General features: G+C 41.9%; 2 protein-coding genes across 2 annotated transcripts; both read right to left on the bottom strand.

Annotated features, from left to right (window-relative positions):
- Window positions 1–317: 317 nt before the first annotated feature.
- On the bottom strand, window positions 318–6,954 carry LOC115750232 (potassium transporter 5-like). The gene is made up of 8 exons (XM_030687450.2): window positions 6,666–6,954; window positions 6,339–6,564; window positions 3,965–4,213; window positions 3,193–3,243; window positions 2,379–2,639; window positions 2,099–2,266; window positions 1,715–1,969; window positions 318–1,510 (listed from the first exon to the last, which is right to left on the bottom strand). Exons 1-8 carry the CDS (start codon window positions 6,849–6,851, stop codon window positions 516–518), a joined length of 2,391 nt encoding a protein of 796 aa, XP_030543310.1. The 5' UTR covers window positions 6,852–6,954; the 3' UTR covers window positions 318–515.
- A 7,433-nt stretch (window positions 6,955–14,387) lies between these two features.
- LOC115750233 (potassium transporter 5-like) lies at window positions 14,388–20,289 on the bottom strand. Its single transcript, XM_030687451.2, has 8 exons — window positions 19,985–20,289; window positions 19,670–19,895; window positions 18,115–18,363; window positions 17,092–17,142; window positions 16,321–16,581; window positions 16,069–16,236; window positions 15,684–15,938; window positions 14,388–15,494 (listed from the first exon to the last, which is right to left on the bottom strand). Exons 1-8 carry the CDS (start codon window positions 20,165–20,167, stop codon window positions 14,500–14,502), a joined length of 2,388 nt encoding a protein of 795 aa, XP_030543311.1. The 5' UTR covers window positions 20,168–20,289; the 3' UTR covers window positions 14,388–14,499.
- Window positions 20,290–23,764: the final 3,475 nt, after the last annotated feature.

Below are 23,764 nucleotides of genomic sequence, written 5' to 3'. Positions count from 1 at the left end.
CAATAGCTGATAGACGAATCGTTTGACGGATGGTCAAGACCTTTATGACACAAACATGAGGTTGTTCTTGTTCAGATCAATCTCCATTGGATGGCTACAGTTTCATGATCACAAAAGCTTTACCCACTTTCATTAACTGAAGTACCATATGAGTCCAATAGACAATATTCATGTATTAAGTACATCTTTATACGAGATTTTCATGTCTCACCACAACATTCTTCCACTGTTGGAGTTTGTAGATTACAAGAGTCGAGAGAAAAGAACGCCAAAAATGAATTAGAAGTACGCATACACGACATGAGGAATATAAATTACTGAAGATCGCATTGCATGATCAATACCACTTGTCACTAGATAAGGGATTCATCCTTGTTACCCCCTTTACACATTGGGCCCTCTAAAGACCAGCTTTACATCGTGTGATTCTCGACCATAATAACAATGATTCAACCCTTGATCATGATTAGTAATATCTTTTTATTCACAATATGACATATCTAACTTTTTTTTCCCTAAAGTTCATAAGTCATCCCAACCTTCAACATTCGCTTGTGGGGAATGTCGAAGATCTTGTCACTCTGCCTCAAGTTCTTCTTCAAGAAGTTGTAAGCATGGTCGATCAAGACCCTTTTCCCCAAGCTAGCCCCTTTCCCTGCCACCACCTCATTCTCACCAATTAGGTGAACCACACCCGCACGCCACGCCCTATCCAGCACACTAATCTCTCTCTCCAATGCCTCTTGTGCCTTATGATTACAATTATCATCAGCTTCATCATCGACCTCTTGTTTGACCACATTCTTACAACTCTCTTCACTCTCTAACCCGTCAACCAATTGCTCGTCATCATCATTGCCCATGGGTAACCTCACTTGATGGGTCATAGTCCAATTCTCTTCCACCACAAACTCCTTGAGCCTTTGAAATAGGAGCCACTCGAACGGCTCGTCGTGCTCGTTCCGTGAGTCGGTGTACCCGTACCTCACGATGCACCGGAACACATTGAGCTCCTTCGGCTCGACTCGGCAGAACAGGAACCGCTCTTCTGACGAGACTTTGCTTATCGGGAGCGACTTTATCGAGACGAAGACGAGGACCGAGTGGACCGCGGGCACGTTCTCCACATAGTGCTTGAAAATCGGCGGGATCCCTTGGACGAGCTCCGAGTAGAAGACCGCCAGCCCCGGCATGCGGCAGAGGCCGGCAGGGTCAGTGGCGATCTCCCTGAGCTTCTCTGGCGACATCTTGTGGTCGAGCTCATAGTAGTACTTGCGCCGGTACACGTCGTTCCACACGTACATTATGGTCATAAGGAGGGCGGCAAAGGCCAATGGAAGGTATCCTCCTCGGTAGAATTTGTAGAGGACTGAGCTCAAGTAGAGAAGCTCCACAGTGCCCACAACTAGAATGTAAGTGATGACGACGAAGATGTTCCATTTCCATATCATGATCATGATGAGCACCAGAAATGCAGATGTGAGGGTCATCACAAAGACCACCGCTATGCCTGCATGAAACATATATTCATATATACTTAGTCCCTCACACAGATAAATAAGATCGGTCATATGAATCATGCATCATGAAATGCCTAAAATGGTGAAATTACAGATAGATGAAGACGCGACATTTGTCGCGATCAGAATTGATTTTGTGAGGCGAAGTGAAAAAAATAAAAGGGTTAGCAAAAGTGGAAGAACCAATGACTTACCATAGGCATTGCCTATTTTCTCAGTAGTCCTGAAGCCAAGAGTGATCGCAACACATGCCAACATAAGGAGATAATTAATCTCTGGTATGTAAACTTGTCCTTCATATTTCGATGACGTATGCACAATTTTCACGCGAGGAAAACACCCGAGCGAGAGCGATTGTTGGATGATCGAAAACGTCCCCGAGATCATAGCTTGGCTCGCGATGATCGCAGCCATTACTGCGATCACGAACATTGGCCAATATAAAGGCCCTGCATGATAGGAAGTTGTCGGTATCTTTCAATATCTAAATGAAGACGAACAACTTCAAAAGGATGTCATCCTTTGTTGTAACTAATCTCAAAGAATTAGTGTGTATATAAAGGTCAGAAGATATTCACCAGGTACAGATTGGAAGAATGCGTCGCTGACAAGACTATTATGCTTGCGGAGAAATGAGGCCTGTCCAGCGTAAGCCAATATGAGTGAAGGGTATGTCACGGTACACATGCTTATCTGTATCGAGCGGACCGTGAAGTGCCCAACATCGGCAAATAAAGCCTCCGTTCCTGCAAAAAAAATTTGTTTTTTTGGAGCAAATCGATTATATGGATGTTACACACCTAACTGAGCTTAAATGATTCGGCCAATACGTAAAGGAGAAAAGCAATCCGATCGCACCTGTTATGGCAAGGACAATGCCACCGAGAGAGATCCATCCTTCCTTTTTGTTCCTCCGAAAGTAATCCACAATGTAAATCGGATTGATGGCTTTGATGACTCCCGGATCGTATTTGACGAAATTATAGAGACCGATTGTGCCGATAAATGCAAACCAAACACATATGATCGGAGCAAAGCTGTATCCTACCTTGTCGGTTCCGAACCTTTGGACCGAGAACAGGCACACCAGTATTGCCACCGAAATCCATACTATCATATCTGCAAAACACGAAGGTGTCTGAGTTTTAGGAAAGAAAGAAAAATCGGGTGACCCCGTGGGATCCCGAAAACGAGTTCAATTTTTACCTATTTTCAGGGTATTACACATTAGAGCCTCTTGAAATTGTTGCTAGGGTCTTTTCTCTTAAACTTTTGCGAGGAAAGCACTAAAATTTGAGCGAAACACAAATGAGGAGCAGTGTATTTCAGGACTTGGGTGCGAGAGCTTCGTTGATTTAAGCTAGTGAATTCATAGTCGGCACACGTTAACCATAGGGTGAATACCGATACTAGGACCGTGAATCCTAGAGGTCACGTTCTCTATTTCTCACTTATTTCTTAATTATCTCGCGATTTCGCCTTGTTGCATGGACCCCCTTTTCCACAGTACAAATAAGATAAGAAGATGAGGGTCGAGATCTGCTTTCGGACATGAATTTGTTTAAGTTATCTCGTGGTGCACGGGATTCAGAGCATCAAGTGTGCCATTGAATAATGGAAACACGTAGACAGATTAATGTGGCCGATGCGATAATGAGACTATAAATAATACCTTCTGTCACTGCAGAAGTAGCTTGCTTGATCCCTCCAACGGCTGACAGAACTGCCCAAAAGACACATGGGATCGCAAGTCAAAACGTTGCAAGATTGCTTGATGAGACATTAACAACTTTAATCATGTAGCATCATGATTAGAATCTAGGGTAAGGAAAGTCGTGGCACCCCGACACTGGCATTTATCTAAAGACCCCATAAATTAGGTGCACCGTCCGAAATGGGAAACGCATCTCCTCAATATAGTTTAAGAAAATGGCAGAGCAAAAAATAATTGAACCCAAAATAATGAAAGAAATGTATGATTATTGTACTTGCTCTTGCCTACCGCCTTTGAATTTTTTTTGGGTCTTAAATGATGTGGTGTGTAAATTGGATCATAGGTCAGACTACCCGCTAACCCATCCAAATCAATGGGCCCGAAGCACAAATTAGGCGGGTCTAGACATATAGATTTTGTCTTGAACCTGACCATGTTATGTAGGCCGGCTTGGAGCCACCCAAGCTTGGTCTTTTGATCAATCAATGTTAATGTGCTCTAAATTTCGGAGTGGCTTTATGGGACTTTAGAACGAATCCATCATCTCGTGCTTCGAGCACGCTTCTATAAGCTAACCATTGTTTAATCCACGAATGCCACCATAACGCAACCGATTAACCTCTTGCACATATAGCATTTCATCACGCAAATCCAAATAAGAAGTGTACTACCTAATTGCTCTGGTAAAAGGGAAAAATAATTGGAGACGGCAATGACTAGAGGTGCGTACCGGAGATGCAAGGAGTGAGCACACCATCACCAATGACCATGGAAGTGCCAAGCATGGTGGCAAAGAGCAAGAAGAACTTGGCGAACTGGCTCTTCTCGAGCTTAGACTTGAGCCTCGATGCCCTAAGCAGGCGATTGCTCGGCAGCTCTAGCTGGAAATTAGATACATCTTGATCTTCCGGTTGTTGGCTCGGGATCAACCCTACTCTTGCATATCGGCATATCAACGAGTACAACGCGAATGTCCCTCCTGAAAAATTGGACAAAGAAACACAAAATAATTAAATCCATGTCCATTGGAGAGAAGATATTATAGTTTTTGCTTGATCAACTAAAAACCAAGGCATCGTTATTAAATTCTTGCTTATTCCAATTATTAGAATCATTATATTGAGTTGACAATGAGTAATCAGCATATGCTGGCAAGATTGACTGTTGATATAGCAGGAGTAATAAATTGTTTCTTTTTCTTCATGCGTCGCTATTCCTGAATTATAACAGAACAACAGTTCGACATCATCCTATTCAATATTCATGTAGTTTTCATATTTTATCTGCTTCCATGCACCGCTGTAATAGAGGACTGGCTAGCCAATGCAAATGAACTCTCCCTCGGTTGAACATGAGAAGAGTCATTGCTTCGACAAAGGCAAAGACCTCCCTCAGTTGAACACGAACATCGCCGAAGCCAAACTTTGAAATCAGTGCCATTTTTCGGCGTGCATCTATCTGTCCATACGTCACGCTTTTTGTCTAATTCGACAGGGCTTACCAATCGCAAAAGCCAGACAAAAGTCGCTCGACCTAGTTGATGAATCTCATCGATACCGACCAGTCAACAACTGTTCATCTCTTCACTAAATTCCAATGGCAGCATCACTTCGAAGACCATTACTATGGATTGCTCTTGAAAAACACAACTTGCCAGACTTCTAACAGGCGATGCAGATGACCCATGATTGTCGCATTCCACCAGCTTTATTTTCCACTGGGACGACTTTATGAAGTAGGGACGGTAGAGAGGAAAGGGGGGTTACATGCTTAAAAACCATCATTTTCTTTTCCCAATCACGAGGGACGCCTACTGCTCGAAGACTTCTTGGGGTCATATAGGTCTGTTTTTCTTGAGATCGACACCAAAAGGACGGCCCCCACGTAGGACCTTAACTAGCTGAAGTCCTCACCGGATGAACCCGGAAGTTTTCAGCCTGCTTGCTCAATCATACGAGATAGGCTTTGCTTCTTTGTTTTGAGTGCGCTCAGCTATCTTGTCCACGAAACCCTAGAAGAGTGGCCCATATGTATAAGATTCGCTGTCCGACAACCGGAAAGAGTTCCGGCGAACCGGAAAGTTTAACAAAGAGTTTGATTCATCCAAGTACTAAGACGGGCATGTATCTGCTATGTGCTTTGACCAGAGCGATTGGGGTAGGCGTTTTCAAATTTCCTTAACAGACGTAGTTAACAACCGTAAGGAAATTATCTATCAACATTGTATTCATAACAGGTTACGTGCGAACATATATAATATTTAAATGCTTGTGACATGTCGTCTCGGCGGCCATGTCACACTCCAGTAATTATGCTGAATTAGTGTCACGAGTTTGTAACTTCATTTGGACAAAATCTCTAGCTGGGGCAAAAGAATCAGGGTCAACTGGAGCATGCAGGCTTACGACAACATCAGGGGAGGTGAGATTTGGTCTCCTTCGCGTGCACGAAGATCTCTCACTGATCTGGTCAAGAATTCCACTAGTGGAAGCCTCTGATGACATAACCCTAGACCATGTTTTTAATGAAAGGAAAAGAACCCTAGATAAATAAAAAGATCGGTCGGAAAGTGCAGACCCTTGTTTTGGCTAAAGAATCTTGAACTAAATAAAACCTTGAATTCAAGAAACTCATAACACGTGTGTGCCTCGACAGAAGGAAGGCCACGTGCCATGCAGGTTGTGTTCTCCTAATGCGTCATCACTTATCAATGCCACCGACCCAGAACCAGATGATCCCATTTTGACACATAAGGGAATCCCCATCACTTTGACAATATAGTCAGATCGTGTGCAGTGATTTTAGAGCATGAGTTGACCTTATTTATTATTTAATTCACAGAGGATAATACTATGTCTGATAACCAATCGTGCTTAGAAAATTGGACTTGCGACATGATCTGATCTAACTCCACTCATCAACGTAACCTACTGCAATTCTTATGACAAAACCAATTATGGAAATTCCAAAATGGGTACCCATTTTAAATGAAAAACAGTAGATATCGCAGACACTATTCTATACTTTTCGCTTCTGGGTACTCATGTAAATGGTGGTTCCAACGAAAATGTGCGTAGGCAAATATGGGTAGGGTTTTCACTTACCGTCCCCGTTGTCGGTGGCGCGCAGGACGATGAAGACGTACTTGAGGAGAGGGATCAAGGTTATGGTGTAGAGGATGAGGGAGAGGACGCCCAGGACGTCGTCGTTGTGCTTGATCCCCCCGGCGAAGGTGCTCCGGTACACGTAGAGCGGGGACGTGCCGATGTCCCCGTACACGATCCCGATGCTCTGGAACGCCAGGGTCAGGATCACCCGCCACTCCACCGCCTTCGAACAACGAGACATCGCATTTCCATTCTCACTAAACTGTTTCATAAAACTGCCAAGGGAGATTGGTCGATGCTCTGGAATTTTAAATCCCTACTTACTTGCTTGGAGCCATGAGGATGATGACCCGCGCACTTGGCGGACTCGACGTCTAGCGAGTCGTATCTGCTCAACTTGTGGCGCGAGAGCTGCTTCCCGTTGATGAGCAGCGGGGGTGGCGAAGGAGAAGCCGTCTCGGATCGTCGGGTTTCGTCCCCCCGGGATTCTTCCACCGCGTCCCCTGACATCTCCCCGGCTCTCTCCCGAAGTCGGTTAAAGACGCGCACGGGCACGGAGGCGGGCGGGAGGGAGGGACGACGGAACGGGCGGAGAAAAGGTGGCGGCAATGGGTTTCCGATGAGGAGGGGGGTTCTTTACCCTTTAGAGGTGAAGGAAGATGGAGGGGTGTCGTATTTATGGAGGCAAAACTAGGAATGGCCACATGCAGACAAAACCAAGCCTTTCCTTTCCCTCTCGGAAGTTTTTAGAGCGATGACAAAACAAAATTCAATATGAACGTGCAGAGACTGAGCCGGTTGCTGACGCTAGGGCGGGGCGGATGAATCTGGAATATCCCTTTCGAGGAAAAGAAGAAGTTTCTTGTAAACTTCCGCGATGAGAAATCCAAGTGTTGAGGGTGGCACTCGAGATTCTCGTTAAGCAATCGATTATCTAAATTTCGTCATCAGATAAAATTACCAAAAAAATCATAAAGTTATTACACGTGTACTAATTCAATCCTAAACCTTATAATTGTGCAAATTTAATCTCTTTTTTTACAATTTGTCAATTTAGTCTTAAAACTTTCAATTGTGTGAATTTAGTCCTGAATATTTTGAAAATTTATTAATTTAGTCCTAAATCTTTTGAAATTTTTCCATTTTTTTAGTCCTAAACTTATCATTAGAGTAGGAAGGACTAAGTTGGCAATTCGGTAAAAGGTTTAGGACTCTTTTAGCAAATCATCAGAAGGTTTCGGACTAAATCGATATAATCGGAAGGTTCCGGACGGAACCGACAAATCGTCAAAAAGTTTAGAACTAAATTTGCATAAGTACAATAGGTTTAGGACCTTCTGGACAATTTCCTCCTCGTTGCCCTCATGTGTATACACGATTAGTACCTTGAAAATCGAATTATGTCACGAGTGTTTCGAGAGACTCGTTAACAAGATCCATGTTGATTGCTCGACGAGAAAGTCAACACTCCGGATACATGAATTTTGAAATCATACTCGATTCGAATCGTAAGATAAGTTGTAATTTAGATGAAATCGCATGCTTGGTCTCCTCTGGCGATCATGATAGAGAGATCTGTCCTTCACATGAACCATCCACAACTCGACAGAGCTTCAACGAAAATTCAACTTTGAAGTGCAGAGACATCTTTAGCAAATTCAACTTTGAACTCCCGCGCACTTTCTAGGTGTCCTGCATTTTCCTGTCCAGAGAGAGAGAGAGAGAGAGAGATATTCTCGTGCTATAGTTAGTCGTGATCACGTGCGGCCTGTGTGTCGGCGGCAACATTTTTGGAAGTCACACGTCTTTGTTGACTAAATCCAATGAGTAATGACCAACACATGTTTTGGTTTAAAACGCATGTTTGTGTGCCCGAAAAAGAAAAAATGGCAGTCGTAAATATCGTAGGCATTGTCCAAAGTGTCCTTTTGGGGTCCAATGAGCATATCCCACGCTGATGCATAAGGATTTCCGATTTCCAATTTGATCGCTTATTGATCTGAAATTGAGAACCGACATGTGCCTGTTGGGATCGGGAACTCGACCAGTCGATTTTGGAATTGACACAAAATGGAATGACGGGCCTTTAGGACTTCTCCTTTCCCCTTTCAAGCACTTTTCTTTCACAATGTCACCGAGCGAGAACCGACTGATTTCAATCTGGTTCCGGGTTTTTAGCGGGAACCGAGCCAATAATGCACGAATTGAGAACCGACATGTGCTTATTGGGATCGGGAACTCGACCAGTCGATTTTGGAATCGACGCAAAATGGAATGAAGGGCCTTTAGGACTTTTCCTTGCCCCTTTCAAGCAATTTTTCTTTTACAGTGTCGCCGAGTGAGAACTGACTGATTTCAGTCTGGTTCCGGGTTTTCAGCTGGAACCGGGCCAGTAATGCACGGCTGCCTGCGACCTTTCCTATTTATTCTTCAGATGTTTTACTATTTTATTCACACAAACAAGGATCGGGGAACTTACCCATCCTACTTCCTTTTAAATCTTCGTGGGACCCACAGAAACATTTTTCCCTAGGCAAATTTCACTTTTGCACGATTTGTCGCTCCATTTTTTTCCTGCTTTTTCCCCTCAATTATTTGTATAAAATAACAATTTTCTAGGCAAGCGTGCAGAGCGGGTTTGAATTCCTGCTTTCCCATTGCTCCATCATCTCCAGATTCGCCTTTGAGGATCGTGCTCATCTTCCCCCTCTCCACGGCGAGCCACTCCTCTCTTTGCCCGTGCCCTCTCTCTCTCTCTCTCTCTCTCTCTTATGACAATAGATTTAAAGACGGTACACTCTTAATCGTAAATTCACACATTATTTCTGAGTGTTTAGCATAAAGCACTCATTAATTGAGAGATTGTGTGGCTAGAAATAACCGACGATACTGACGGTACTATCGAGACTGTTAAGCTAGCGGCTCCCTGTTAATACTCCCCACCGACAGGTACATAAACCTTGTCAAGTGCTCGGATTTATAATTGATTGGTGTAACAAGAGGTGCGAGATACTAATTATAGTAGAATACTCTGCTAGTCGTAGCCTTAGTTAAACAATGAACCGGGATAAAACCTTGTGTGTCTTGGTATCTCTTTCTTGCTTGTACGCTTTATTTTATTGTAATGATGCACCGAATCCTAACATTCTCCCTATATCCTTCCAAGAGCAAAATAATATTTCAGTTCGACCCGATTCAATCCTGCACAAGAATTCGAAAATTGAACCGGTTATTGCAAGCACCGATAATATGAACTAAGGAACCGCCCAAAATCCATCATTTCCGAGGATGAACCGGGATCGGCGTTCTATCCCTATTGATTCTTGCAAATGTGCTTCAAAGCAACCTCTTAGGAGCAAACAAAGCAGATTAATTAACTAAACCTTTTATTGCAATTGCTCTAATAAAACTGGTTCACTATATCTTTCGGGCGATGACCAAATCCCCATGATCGATCTCAATCGCTTATTTTAAAGCAATTGACCACAGTTCGAATAATTAGGTGACTTTTTCGCGTATGAGGTTTTAAGTAGCAATTAGAGCGATTGATTGAGCTCAATTACAGCAAGTGTCCGATCAAGGTGCTTCATTCGAACATAGGCTTTATTAAATCACAAAGCACCAACTTTCCCAAGTTGATGACGTCCAACTATGATACATTCCTTCATTTTTCTCCCAAATAGGGGAAAAAAATTTATGCCTAAGTTGATCAGCTTACATTATTATTTTACAGCAGCAGACGAAAGGGAGAACCGTAGATCAGAGTATCGAATTAGATTTGGAATCATGTGTCCCGAGCGAGGACACTGCCAACCTAATCAAAGTCTTGCTTGGCCAGTTGTGGCAGGCATCTGTAAGCATCAGTGCCAGTAATAATAGCGGTACGGCAATTCTAAATTTTTTTGAAATATTGCACTTTGGTCCTTCTAGTTTTTGGGTTGCACGTTTCTTGTACCCCTGCTTTCTTTTGCTAAATTCTGCCACGGCGAAAAGGTTAAGTCTTTTCCACAACTTCCGTGCGAATCTAATGGAGTTCCAATTGAACGTGACAATTTCTACACGAGGAATGACGATGTTGATCAACATCCTTAAGGTGTCTGGGTTTATATATGTCCATTTGGGTCTTCGAACGAGTTACTTGTTCTTTTGAAAAAAAAATAAAGTACATAGTCGAATTATTTTCAGCAAGACTCTCAATTTGATTTTAAGGGGTCAAAGACGTAGGAATAGCCTAGTTAGTACTAACTCACGCGCATCTGCATCTAGCATTGTGTAGACCTCATACAATAACCGTCCTAGCTCTACCATATCTTTTGTTTTGTTTCTTCAAGAAGTACTTCTATTGTAATTGACAATACTAGATGGACAAGCTTTACAAAATAGAATACAGGTTTTGTAGTAAAACATACCCAAAAGCACATAAATCAATGTGAAAATTCCAAATGAAGGCCTAAAATGAACTCATTTTCTCAAAAAAGGAGTTTAAGGTGGACTTTATTTCAAATAAAGGTCAAAAGTGGCCATATTAGTCTCGTCGACCGGTCGGATGTTTGCCGGCCAACTTTTTCGGGTGATTAGAATAGGAGCAAATTTGTCAGAAAATTACAGTTATATTGAATCGTCCTCTCTAGTAGTATCGTGGCTCTTAAGGGATACAAATTTCATTCTAATCAAACGACTATTGATATTTATCAAATCTAATTTTGACCCTATCTGAGTTCAACTTGGAGATGGAAATCCTCTTTCAGTCCACCCAATTGGGAGAGAATCAATATATTCATTTTCGAGAGCGATTCATCCTTCGTGAATGCACAAATGCAAGTTTTTTTTGTCAATATAGCTTCTTTTTTTTTAATATCGATATCGTCTTTTTTTATATAAGCCTACTTGTATGTGTTTTTTGGAAAGAAGAGGACTCAATGGATCCGATGGTGCCGAGTGGAAGGACCGTCGCTTAACCGATAAAAGTTACTATAGGGATAACAGATTGATCTTTCCTTCGATGTGAAATATATTTCGAATTCGAGAATGGTTCAGTGGAAAAATTGGTTAAGGGGTTATTATTAAAATGCATATCACAATTGCATTCATTTTACATCCGTCATTGACATAAGAGATGTCGTTTCTCGTCTACATCTTTCTAAAAATAGAGAAAACCCTAAATTGAATTGGATTGAGTTCATCGTTTTCTAATTTTTCATGTTTTCTTTTTGCTCCCCAGGGGATCGCGTCCTCCTCGTCACCACCGTCCTCCCGCTCCTCGCCCTCTCTCTTCTGTTAAGCAACGTTCCTGCAATTATGCAAGGAGGTTCGTCACTTTTGAGTTTTTCAGAAAGAGCAGTCACTTCTCTGCAATTCCAATGGAGCTGCAGGGGCGGCTTGTCTGAAGAAGGACAAACGTGTTACTTCAATTTGGCACGAGGCGGGAGGCGGTCACCGTAGACTTCTTTGATCACCATTGATTACCGCATGACTAATGCCACTGACAACGAGTGCCTACCTGGCAGTCACTTTCGACCTCTCTTCTTCATATTCTGGAATCTGGAATATGCGTCGTTTTTATTTTTGATTTTTGTTTTAATACCACCAAAAAGGTCCGGTCACATTTACTCAAAAAATGACTTTATTGTCACGAAAATCCCAAACCGGTACCGCTTTACCCAATTTTCATTACACAAAAAACCTTAAACCTACCGAGACAAACGGACTCTCCGTTAATTATTATACAATAATAGACCCCCAAAAAAATTCTATCCAACATTCCCGTTAAACTGCTTGCCTCAAAACACAGGTGGGCAAATAACGGGGATGATCGGCGTGCGATGTGCCTCCGATATGGAAATTTAACATACATTGATCAAACGATGTCATTTAGTATTGACATCTAAATTTTGACGACCCATTTAGGCATCCATTGCAAAAAAAAGTTAGAGGTCGGTTCGAATTTTTAAACAAAAATATTAGTTAATTGCATGTAAATATTAGGAGTAATTTAATTGAGCTCCTATAGCTGCATTCGATTTAATAGACTTAACGAGCTTAGTTTAATTCACGGTAAAATTTGGCCAAGCCCTTTAATCCTACATATTAGCCGAAATTTGTTCATAGGGGGCGGCTAAGTTGGAAATGAATTATTAATTAAGTTCAGAAAAATACAAGTAGTTGGAGAATTTCCTAACCATTCTTAGGGCCTATTTAGTTCAATTCTGAGAAGATGTATTTAGAAAAATACAAATACCTTCGGGCTAAAGGGGATTTTCAAAATGCAAATAGTATTTGGTAAAGTGTATTTTAAAAACACATTGAAAAGTAACATTGACATAAATGTTATTTGATAAAAAGTACACTTTGCAAAATGACTCTTACTAGTTTTTTTTTAAAAAAACTTTTAAACTATATATGTCGGCCAACTGCTGGAGGTCGAGTCCCTTGCCAACAAAATTAGGGTTTTTGAGGATCTTTTCGTAGTCATGAAAGTTGAGCGACGGCAAAATTGGAAGAAAAAAAACATTGTAGTTGTATCCTGAAATTCAACTTTCCAAAACACCTTTGGAGCTACTTTGGGCCAAAAGCCTTTGGAAATGCAATTGTTTTTCCCCAAAATTGAGCAAAAAAGGTATCAAATGCTATTTGTATTTAGCCAATGAAACTTTAAAGCCCCAAAATCCCTTCCAATTGCTTGACCATACGGGCCCTATCATTTCCTTGTTAGAATACAACAAATAGTAAGTTTTGAAAACTAACACATCACAACGTTCCAAACTAGTCATTCAAACATAGAGATAGATGATTACGACCATACTTAACGAAACAAATTCCTAGCCATACCCTTAAAGTGCTTACATAGTTTCGCCTCTATTATTCTTGCATTTATTAGTTATCTTATTTGTGGATAAGTAAGTAACTCTTCGAATTTTTTTCTTATTCGAGAGGATTGGAACCGATGCTTTGATTTTTCCCAAAGACAAGGTAACAGATGATGGAAAAATCAGTTGTCGGATCATCAAGACCATAAAAGTATAGGGGTGAGTGGGTCGAGGTCCTACGTGGAACCCGGAACCTACCTGTCGGAACAGGTTCCTCTTTTTTGAAACCTAGAATCTACTCTACATAACCTATAACCCAAAACCTACCATGTCGCAGGTTCCGGGGTCTCCCCAGCTCCCATCCGTATTATTAATTGAACGATTGCAATAAATGATCACTTTTAATGACCAACATTTGCTACTACAATTCACGGACCACAACTCATAGTTAGACACATTGCAAAAGTCTCGATCATAAATACCGCCACAAATGAAAGTTCGGACTAGTGGTTTTAGACTACGCGCTCATCACCGGACGCTATGGAATGCCGCAGAGTCACACGAAAACATGTACTTAGAAAAACACAAAAATTTGTTCTAGATTCTACCTATTTGGAACTTCAAACCTCCCTATCAAAACAAGCTTCCCAATTTTTGAAACCTAGAACTTACATTACATACCCCGAAACTTAGAACCGAACCGGTTCCTCACGAGTCCGATTCCAAGTTTTAGGATTTACCCAGAAACCATGCTCACTCCTATGAAGATAAAAACATGTGGCTGTTCTTACTCGGATCATCCATTCGATGGCTACAGTTTCATGATCACAAAAGCTTTGCCCACTTTCACTAAGTAAAGCACCATAGAAGTTCAATAGACGATATTCATGTATTACGTATAGCTTTATACAAAATCTCCATGTTTCACCTCAACATTCTTTCACTGTCGCAGTTCTAGTTTACAAGCACCGGTTCGGTTCCAAATTTTAGAATTTACTCAGAAACCATGCTCACTCCTATGAAGATAAAAACATGTGGCTGTTCTTACTCGGATCATCCATTGGATGGCTACAGTTTCATGATCACAAAAGCTTTGCCCACTTTCACTAAGTAAAGTACCATAGAAGTTCCATAGACGATATTCATGTATTACGTATAGCTTTATACAAAATCTCCATGCTTCACCTCAACATTCTTTCACTGTCGCAGTTTTAGATTACAAGAGTTAAAGAGAAAAGAAAGCCAAAAATCAATTAGAAATACGTTTACATCTTGAGATTATTGACCATCATAACAGTGATTAACACCTTGATCTTAACTCATAATCTCTTTATTTACACTATAGTATAACCCTAAAGTTCATAAGTCATCCCAACCTTCAACATTCGCTTGTGGGGAATGTCGAAGATCTCGTCACTCTGCCTCAAGTTCTTCTTCAAGAAGTTGTAAGCATAGTCAATCAAGACCCTTTTCCCCAAGCTAGCCCCTTTCCCTGCCACCACCTCATTCTCACCAATTAGGTGAACCACGCCCGCACGCCAAGCCCTATCCAGCACACTAATATCTCTCTCCAATGCCTCTTGTGCCTTATGATCACAATTATCATCAGCTTCATCATCGACCTCTGGTTTGACCACATTCTTACAACTCTCTTCACTCTCTAACCCATCAACCAGTTGCACGTCGTCGTCATTGCCCATGGGTAACATCACTTGATGTATCATAGTCCAATGCTCTTCCATCACAAACTCCTTGAGCCTTTGAAATAGGAGCCTCTCGAAAGGCTCGTCGTGCTCATTCCGTGAGTCGGTGTACCCGTACCTCACGACGCACCGGAACACATTGAGCTCGTTCGGCTCGACTCGGCGGAACAGGAACCGCTCTTCTGACGGAACTTTGCTTATCGGGAGCGACTTTATCGAGACGAAGACGAGGACCGAGTGGACTGCGGGCACGTTCTCCACATAGTGCTTGAAAATCGGCGGGATCCCTTGGACGAGCTCCGAGTAGAAGACTGCGAGCCCTGGGATGCGGCAGAGACCGGCAGGGTCGATGGCAATCTCCTTGAGCTTATCCGGCGACATCTTGTGGTCGAGCTCATAGTAGTACTTGCGCCGGTACACGTTGTTCCACACGTACATTATGGTCATAAGGAGGGCAGCAAAGGCCAATGGAAGGTATCCTCCTTGGTAGAATTTGTAGAGGACTGAGCTCAAGTAGAGAAGCTCCACAGTGCCCACAACTAGAATGTAAGTGATGACAAAGAAGATGTTCCATTTCCATATCATGATCATGATGAGCACCAGAAATGCAGATGTGAGGGTCATCACAAAGACCACCGCTATGCCTGCATGAAACATACATTCACGTTAAAAATAAGATCACTCGTATGAATCATGCGCCATGACTTCATCATTGATTTTTACTTTTCAGATGCACCGTCGTTGGAGGTACTAAACTAAATATGATTTCAACGTGATGTTAGGTAGCTAGGACATATAAGAGTTAGCATAAGTGTAAGAAACCAACGACTTACCATAGGCATTGCCTATTTTCTCAGTAGTCCTGAAGCCAAGAGTGATCGCAACACATGCCAACATAAGGAAATAATTGATCTCCGGTATGTAAACTTGCCCTTCATATTTCGACGACGTATGCACAATTTTCACACGAGGAAAACACCCCAGAGAGAGCGATTGTTGGATGATCGAAAATGTCCCTGAGATCATAGCTTGGCTCGCAATGATCGCGGCCAGTACCGCAATCACAAACATCGGCCAATATAAAGGCCCTGCATCATAGAAAGTAATCGCCATCTTCAATATCTAACAATGAAAACATCCAGCCTTAAAAGGATGTCTTTGTCTGTTGTAATTAATCTCGAAGAATTAGCGTGTATATGAAGGTTGAAAGATATTCACCAGGTATAGATTCGAAGAATGCATCACTGACGAGATCGTTATGCTTTCGAAGAAATGAGGCCTGCCCAGCGTATGCCAATACGAGCGAGGGGTACGTCACGGTACACATGCTTATCTGAATCGAGCGGACCGTGAAGTGCCCAACATCGGCAAATAACGCCTCCGTTCCTGCATCATTTGACGAACTAATCGATTGAACGGAGATCATACACCAAGGCCAATAAATCAGGAAACAAAGCGATTCGAGCGTACCTGTTATGGCAAGGACAATGCCACCGAGGGATATCCATCCTTCCTTTTTGTTCCTCCGAAAGTAATCGACGATGTAAACCGGATTGATCGCTCTGACGACTCCGGGGTCGTACTTGACGAAATTGTAGAGACCAATCGTGCCGATAAACGCGAACCAAACACATATGATTGGAGCGAAAGTGTATCCTACTTTGTCAGTTCCGAATCTTTGGACCGTGAACAAGCCCACCAGAATTGCCACCGAAATCCATACTATCATATCTGGAGAACACAAAAAGGGTATTGTCAGTCCCGAAAATCATGTTTTAAGTTCACCTTTTACCTGTTTTAAAGGGTATTTACACGTTAAAGCCTCGTGAAAGTGTTTTTAAGTGTTCTTTCCCCTTTAATTTTGTTGTGTGTATGAGGGGACTTGGGTGCAAAGGGCTTACTAGATTTAAGCTAGTGTGGTATAATCACCGGTCTCCCCTTGGGATAGCTACCGTTGCACGAACCGAACAACATCGATCCGAATGAGTTATGTGCTCTATTTCTCCGTTATCTCGCAATTGAGCTCGATTGCAAGGTCCTCTTTTCGCGGCAAATATAAAAATGTCTGAGATCTCTACTCAAACGATCAGATGCATTGATGCAATACATACCTATGGTACCTAGGAATTAAATTATTTTTGTATCTCATGGTGCATGGTACTCATAGTAGTGAAGTATTTTTTTTTTAAAATACAACAAGTAGAGAGATTAATGTGGCTGATGATAAGATTGTAATAATACCTTCAGTCACTGCAGAAGTAGCTTGCTTGATCCCTCCAACAGCTGACAGGACTGCAACACACACATGGGATCGCAAGTCACAAACATTACGAGTTGACATCAACGGTTGTAACTATATAATTAGTGGTAAGTTAGGCAAGCTTAGAGTAATTAACATTAGCAAATTGTCAATGACAACATGGGAATGAGCGTACACAATCATGCCACATTATGTTCGATCGACATATGGTGTTGAGGAAACGTTCTTGCGAGAAAGTGTATGTATTCCTTTTTTAACAAAAGACCCCAAAAATAAGTTGGGACCACCCAAATTTTTCTAATGTCGTGAAACGCAACCCCTCTACATAAGTCAAGAAATTGAACCCAATTTCTACCACGAGGTTTGAATAGAAAGGGTATGATCGTTGTACGTACTCTCCCTTCCGCCTCTAATTCCACCTTTGTTTTTTTCTTATTTTTATTTGACATGATATAGGAAGAGATGCTGTTATAATTCGTATGTAACCCTAAAGGGAGGCTTGTATTTGCTATGCTACGAATAGGACTATAAAATCTCATTTACTAACTGATATGGTGAGTAAACCTGATCATAAATCTAATTGCCCGCTGACTCATTCGAGTCAAGAGGGCCAAAAGCACAAATTAGGCAGGTCTGAATCCGAGCTAGGCCAACTTGGACCCATTCAAGGTTGGTCATCTTATCAATCAAAATTTATGCGTTTCAAATTTTTGACTGGCTTGGGGCAAGCAATTCGAGGCTTGGTAGGAGGCCAATCCACGCTTTGATCAGTCTGGCGGTGGGCTCGTACGGGTCTATTAGACGAGTCAATCATCTCGTGCTTTGAACGTGCTTTTATTAGCTAACAACCATTTAACCCACAAACGCCACCATATCTATGGTTTGCTTAACCGATCAACCTCTTGCACGAATAGAATTTCATCGCGCAAATCCAAATGAGAAGTATGCTGCCTAATTGTTCCGGTGAAAAAAGATTCGAGACGGGGATGATTAGGGGTACGTACCGGAGATGCAAGGAGTGAGGACACCATCACCAATGACCATGGAAGTGCCAAGCATGGTGGCGAAGAGCAAGAAGAACTTGGCGAACCGGCTCTTCTCGAGCTTGGACTTAAGCCTCGATGCCCTGAGCAGGCGATTGCTCGGCAGCTCTAGCTGGAAATTAGACACTTCTTGATCTTCCGGTTGTTGACTCGGGATCAACCCTACTCTCGCATACCGGCACAACAGCGAGTACAATGCGAACGTCCCTCCTGCAAAAATACGGGAAAGGAAAACTTGACTGAAAAAAAAAAGGAAGCGCACACATTTATATCTCAAGTACGGACATATCGTAATTATCCTTGTTTATTAAGATGATTAGAACCGTTAGATTCGTCTAATCGTGAACAATTAGTGTACGCTGCCAAAAAAATGATAGTTTGACCTTAGCTCAAGCAGTGAATTGACATGATATCAATCTTCTTTACACTCCCTCGGTTGAACCTGAAAACTCGCCGAAGCTGAAGTTTTTGACATCGGCGCCTTCTTGTGTATACATTTATGACTTCGCGTGTCACGCCTTTTGACAAATTGACAGAACTTACCAATCACAAATCCAGACAAAAAGTTCGCCCGTGACCTAAAGGATGAACCCCCAATTGATACCGACGAGCTGACCACTGTTCATTTCTTTACTATTCAATGCGCATCCCTTACGAGGCAAGACACTTTCCTATGGATTTGCTCTAAAATGACGTGATGTTCTGACTTTTCGCGTCCCGATGCCTTGACAGGTCAAAGAAAACTTCACAATAAAGGAACGAAAATTATCTCCTAAGGAAAATGGCTAATTTTCATTGATTTTCTCCGGTTCTAAACTTGTTATTTTAATTCTATGAAAGAAACTTTTCATAGAAATGTTAGTTTTTTGTCATTCAAATACCGAAAAATTCAGAAACAATTTTTCGAAAACGATTTTCCTTCAAACAAATAAACCCCGTAACCCCAATTTCTACAATTTTATGAAGTGGAGCTAGTAAAGAGAAAAAATGAGTGCATGTGTATTTTGCTTAATGAAAAGCTCAAGACTTGAAAAATATTTTTTATAAAATGATCGTTTGTATCATTTAAAAAAATTAAATAAATAAAAATATTTTCATCACCCATAAAAATAATATTACCGTATGGGATTTTTGACTCCTTACACTTCAATTGAAATAAAAATAACAAAATCGCTGCATGAACCGAAAGCTTTTATAATTTGTTTGCTAAGTCATATGAGACAGGTATTATCTTGTCCACGAAACCCTAGACAAGTAGCCCACCTTCGTTTATCAAGCGATATGACAGGAATCACACCAACCGACGTTGTATTCATAATTCATAATGTATTGTCTTGGTCATCAGGTTATTCGCTTAGAGAATATGCTCAATCATTGTCACAAGTTCTTGACTTTGACTGAACAAATTTTCAGTGGGGGCCAAAAGAATCGAAGTCAAACTTCGTTTCCTCATCCTAAATTGCGCCAGCAGAAAAGCACTCTGCTTCCAAAAAGTAGGAGCAGGGTTTTCACTCACCGTCGCCGTTGTCGGTGGCGCGCAGGACGATGAAGACGTACTTGAGGAGAGGGATCAAGGTGATGGTGTAGAGGATGAGGGAGAGGACGCCCAGGACGTCGTCGTTGTGCTTGATCCCCCCGGCGAAGGTGCTCGGGTACACGTAGAGCGGCGACGTGCCGATGTCCCCGTACACGATCCCGATGCTCTGGAACGCCAGGGTCAGTATCACCCGCCACTCCACCGCCTTCAAACACCATACTCGTCATGATTTTTTGCTCAGAAAGTTTAAACTCCGAAAAGGTGGTCGATATTCGGAGCCTAATCCGGACTTACTTGCTTGGAGTGATGATGATGGCCGGGGCACTTAGCGGACTCGACGTCTAAAGAGTCGTATCTGCGCAGCTTGTGGCTGGAGAGCTTCTTTCCGCCGATGAGCCCTGGAGATGGCGACGGAGAAGCTGTCTCGGCTTGCTGACTTTCGCCTTCCCAGGACTCTTCGACCGCTTCTCCCGACATTTCTCGCTCGCTCTCTCTCTCTCTCTCTCAGCCGTAAAGGCACAAGCGCCCGGTGGCGGGCCGGAGAGGACGACGGAAGGGGTAGAGGAAAGGTGGTGGCGATCAGCTCTGCTGAGGACGAGGTTTCGCAGAGATGAAGATGAAGGGCGTCGTTTTTATAAATGAAAAAAATTAACATGGCCCACATATAATAAACGAAAAAAAAATGTTCAAGAGTTTAGAGTAATTACAAAAGAAAAGTCAACATGGACGTGTGGTGGGAACAGAGACGTCCGGAGGCCGGTGCTGATGCAAGGCGGGGGGGGCATGAATCTGGAAAATATCGTTTCCACGAGAGAAGTTTCTCATAAATTTCCGCGTATAGATAACCACTTGCGTACTTTGTCTTCCTCATCCTTTACTTACATTGCATTTCACTGTAAGTACTTTAGAAATTTCCACTGCACTTATTATCGCGTGTTGTATAGACGTCTCGACGAAAATTCATCTTCGAACTCTTTTTCTTGACATTCAGCACCTCTCGTTCCCACACTATAGGGATTACGGACCGCCTCTTTTTTCCAAAAGCAAGAGGCGCATGGGCGGCTTTGCACCTTCTCAAGCGCTTCGGGAGAAAGAGGGCCCTTATGAGAAAGGGGGTAGCAGTGGTCTGGTCCGGCCGGCTGTTTACCGAAAATAGGCCCTCGCATGGTCATAAGATCATGTGCGGGGGCCGACACCTATGCAATGCCGAAAGATCGAAGCATTATGGGTAAAGTATACTTAGAGAGCGCTTATTAACAAAAGCCCATTTTGATTTTATAACGAGAAAGTTGGGCTAGGATAAAAAAAAATAAAACTTTAGACTCACAATCGATCCTCATGATATAAAATAATTGTGTTCTACTGTTGATAGCGATGGGACAAGAGAGCTGTACAAATTCAACTTTGTGCCACGCACACTTTCAAGTTGTCCCGCAATTTGCAACACCAAAAGAGCGAGAATCTCGTGCTATTGATAATCGCTGTCACGGGCGACGTGCGGGTGCCTGGCAATTTCTTTGGAAGTCGGCATCATTGTTAACGCTCTTTAGGGGCAAACCAGTTAATTAATCACTATCAGTCAGATGGTTCATTACGTCTTTCCGTGATGGTTGAATCCCCGTGACCAATCACCCTTGCTAATTTCGAATCCCGTTGATCAAATAGTGCTGCCGTTATTACTATCTTTCATTTTTCCTGTTAGGCGAACCGTTCGTTCTAAAAGTTTAAACTGTTTGAAATAAGCGGACAATATACTTATAACATATGATTTTAATACTTATCAAAATAGACAAAACCAAAAAACCGGCACTCACCGACAATTTTTTTTTTTTTAATAGAATGTAGCTTAACGATTTTTATTGAAACCTTCAGTAGATTTAGGTATCAAATTGTATATGGAATATGTTTCGCTAAACGAGGACACTGACAACCTAATTAATACTTTGTTTAAGTTAGTTTGTGGAAAGCATCTATAATCATCATTGCCAACAATAATAGCGGAATAGCAACTTTTTGGAAAATTGCACTCTGGTCCTTCTAGTTTCTGGGCAGCGCGTTTCTTGTCCCCTTACTTTCTTTTAATTGTCAAATTATGCCCCGGCGAAAAGTTTAGTCTTTCCCATAACTTCCATCTGAGTCCAATAAGTCTGAAAAAAAAAAAAATCCAACAAGAATTTCGATAGAAGACTTAAAAACTCATGAAAATGATTTCGCCCTTTTTCAGTTGCAAAAAAGAAAGTATTAAATATGTGAATTTAGAACTTCGAACGAGTTGTTTGTTCATCTAAAAAAGAACTGTACATAGTGGAATTAATCTCAACAAGACTCTCACAGGCACCACATTTCGGTGGTTGGTGTCTTGATGAGATCCACGATTATGACGAAGTTCAAGGACATCTCAAAGTTGGATGATCTTTGTGACGACTAAGACTCCATGAGGGGGCTATGGCAGAGCAGCAGTGACTTCACTCAAACATCATATTGAGGTGGAGATTATCAGGACATCCCTCAAGCTTGAGCAAGTAATGGAATCTACATCGAACCGAAGCGTGTGGAGTGGTCGAATCAAAGGTAGGCATAGGCTTGGATAGATAAGGTTCAGAAATTGAATGCGCATGCTTCAAAGTGGTGTCATATTCTCCATCCAGTTCTTTTTATCGTAAATCAATTTGATGGGGGTTAGGCATTGAAAAAAATGTTGCCGCACTTACAGGAGATTCATCAATCTTAGTTTCCCAGAAGGAGCAGACTCTTCTTTGGCAATTCGAATGGAGGTGGAGAAGGTTCTTTGTCTAAAGAAGGACAAACAAGTTACTTCAATTAGGCATGAGGTAGGAGGCGATCACCGTAGACTTCTTTGATTACCATTGACTACCGCATGACTAATGCCAGTGAAAAGTACTGCCTACCTAGCAATTACTTTGGACCTCTATTTTCCTGTGAAATTATGTGTTATCTTTTGGGATAATACTATAAAATAAAATAAAAAAGATCGCAAATTGGTACACTTATACGATACCACGTTTATTCAGGAACAATTTTCGTAAAACTTCAAATCGGTACAACCCTACCCTCTTTCGCTAACTTCCACTTGATATTCTCATTAAATTTCTGACGTTAAAACACACTTGCCCAAACAACTTGGATGATTGGCACGTGACGTAGATTTGATGTGGAAATTTGACATAAATGGGCCTCCACAAAACGATGTCGTTTTGGTAAGCTAAATCTGAAGAAAATTGAACTGACATTGGGAATTAAGGCTCAATTGAATATGCTCCTTTTCTCTCTCAAAAAATCAATAAATTCTTAGGCAAAATTGGGGAATAATCGCCAGATTTCCCAAGTCGGTTCGGTTTCTTCATATCCGACTTTCCAAAATCACTACGTTTAGGAGACTCATTTATGTTGAATTTCCACATGCCGATCATCCCAGTCGTTTGCTTCCCCATGTGTTTTCACGTCAACAATTTAAGATGACATTGGACAGAAATTAACAGATGGAAGATCTATCACATGCATACCAGTTTGAGATTTTTTGTAACGTGAAAATTAGTCCGGGGTAAATGTGTCGTGGAGGTACTAGTTTGAGATTTTTTTGTGGTACAAACTATTTTTTTTGTTGCGACTAATTTAAATTACTATCTTGCTAAGTGATTGACATAATCTTGTGACTCATGATATCTCAATGAATAACTAGGGAGCACCCTCTTCGTCCAGACTCCAGATGCACCAGACTTGTGCGAAGACAAGCCCATACTACCACTCCAAAGCCAGTCATTGAACTAGAATTATGACTTAACGCTTTAGCATGGTGCAAAAGTGATGAAATAGACTTCTTCCCCACAGATCAAACAACTGGTAATAGCAAATGATGTTTGGACTCAAAGATGAACGTGGCTTTTGCATTACACAACACCTTTTCGCTGCTGTTTCTGCTTACCGATCCAGCACCATTACAGCACAATGTTGGTGCACAATTGCACATATTAGCCAACGAATCAAAAGCAAAAGCGGCGCGGGATCTCCCCTGTACCTTTCTAATCAACTTCACCCGGATGGTCACTGATACAT

The sequence above is a fragment of the Rhodamnia argentea genome, chromosome 1, assembly GCF_020921035.1.
Source record: "Rhodamnia argentea isolate NSW1041297 chromosome 1, ASM2092103v1, whole genome shotgun sequence".
Taxonomy (NCBI): Eukaryota; Viridiplantae; Streptophyta; class Magnoliopsida; order Myrtales; family Myrtaceae; genus Rhodamnia; species Rhodamnia argentea.
Note: the sequence above shows the minus strand (reverse complement) of the source record. Positions and strands in the feature narration are given on the sequence as shown.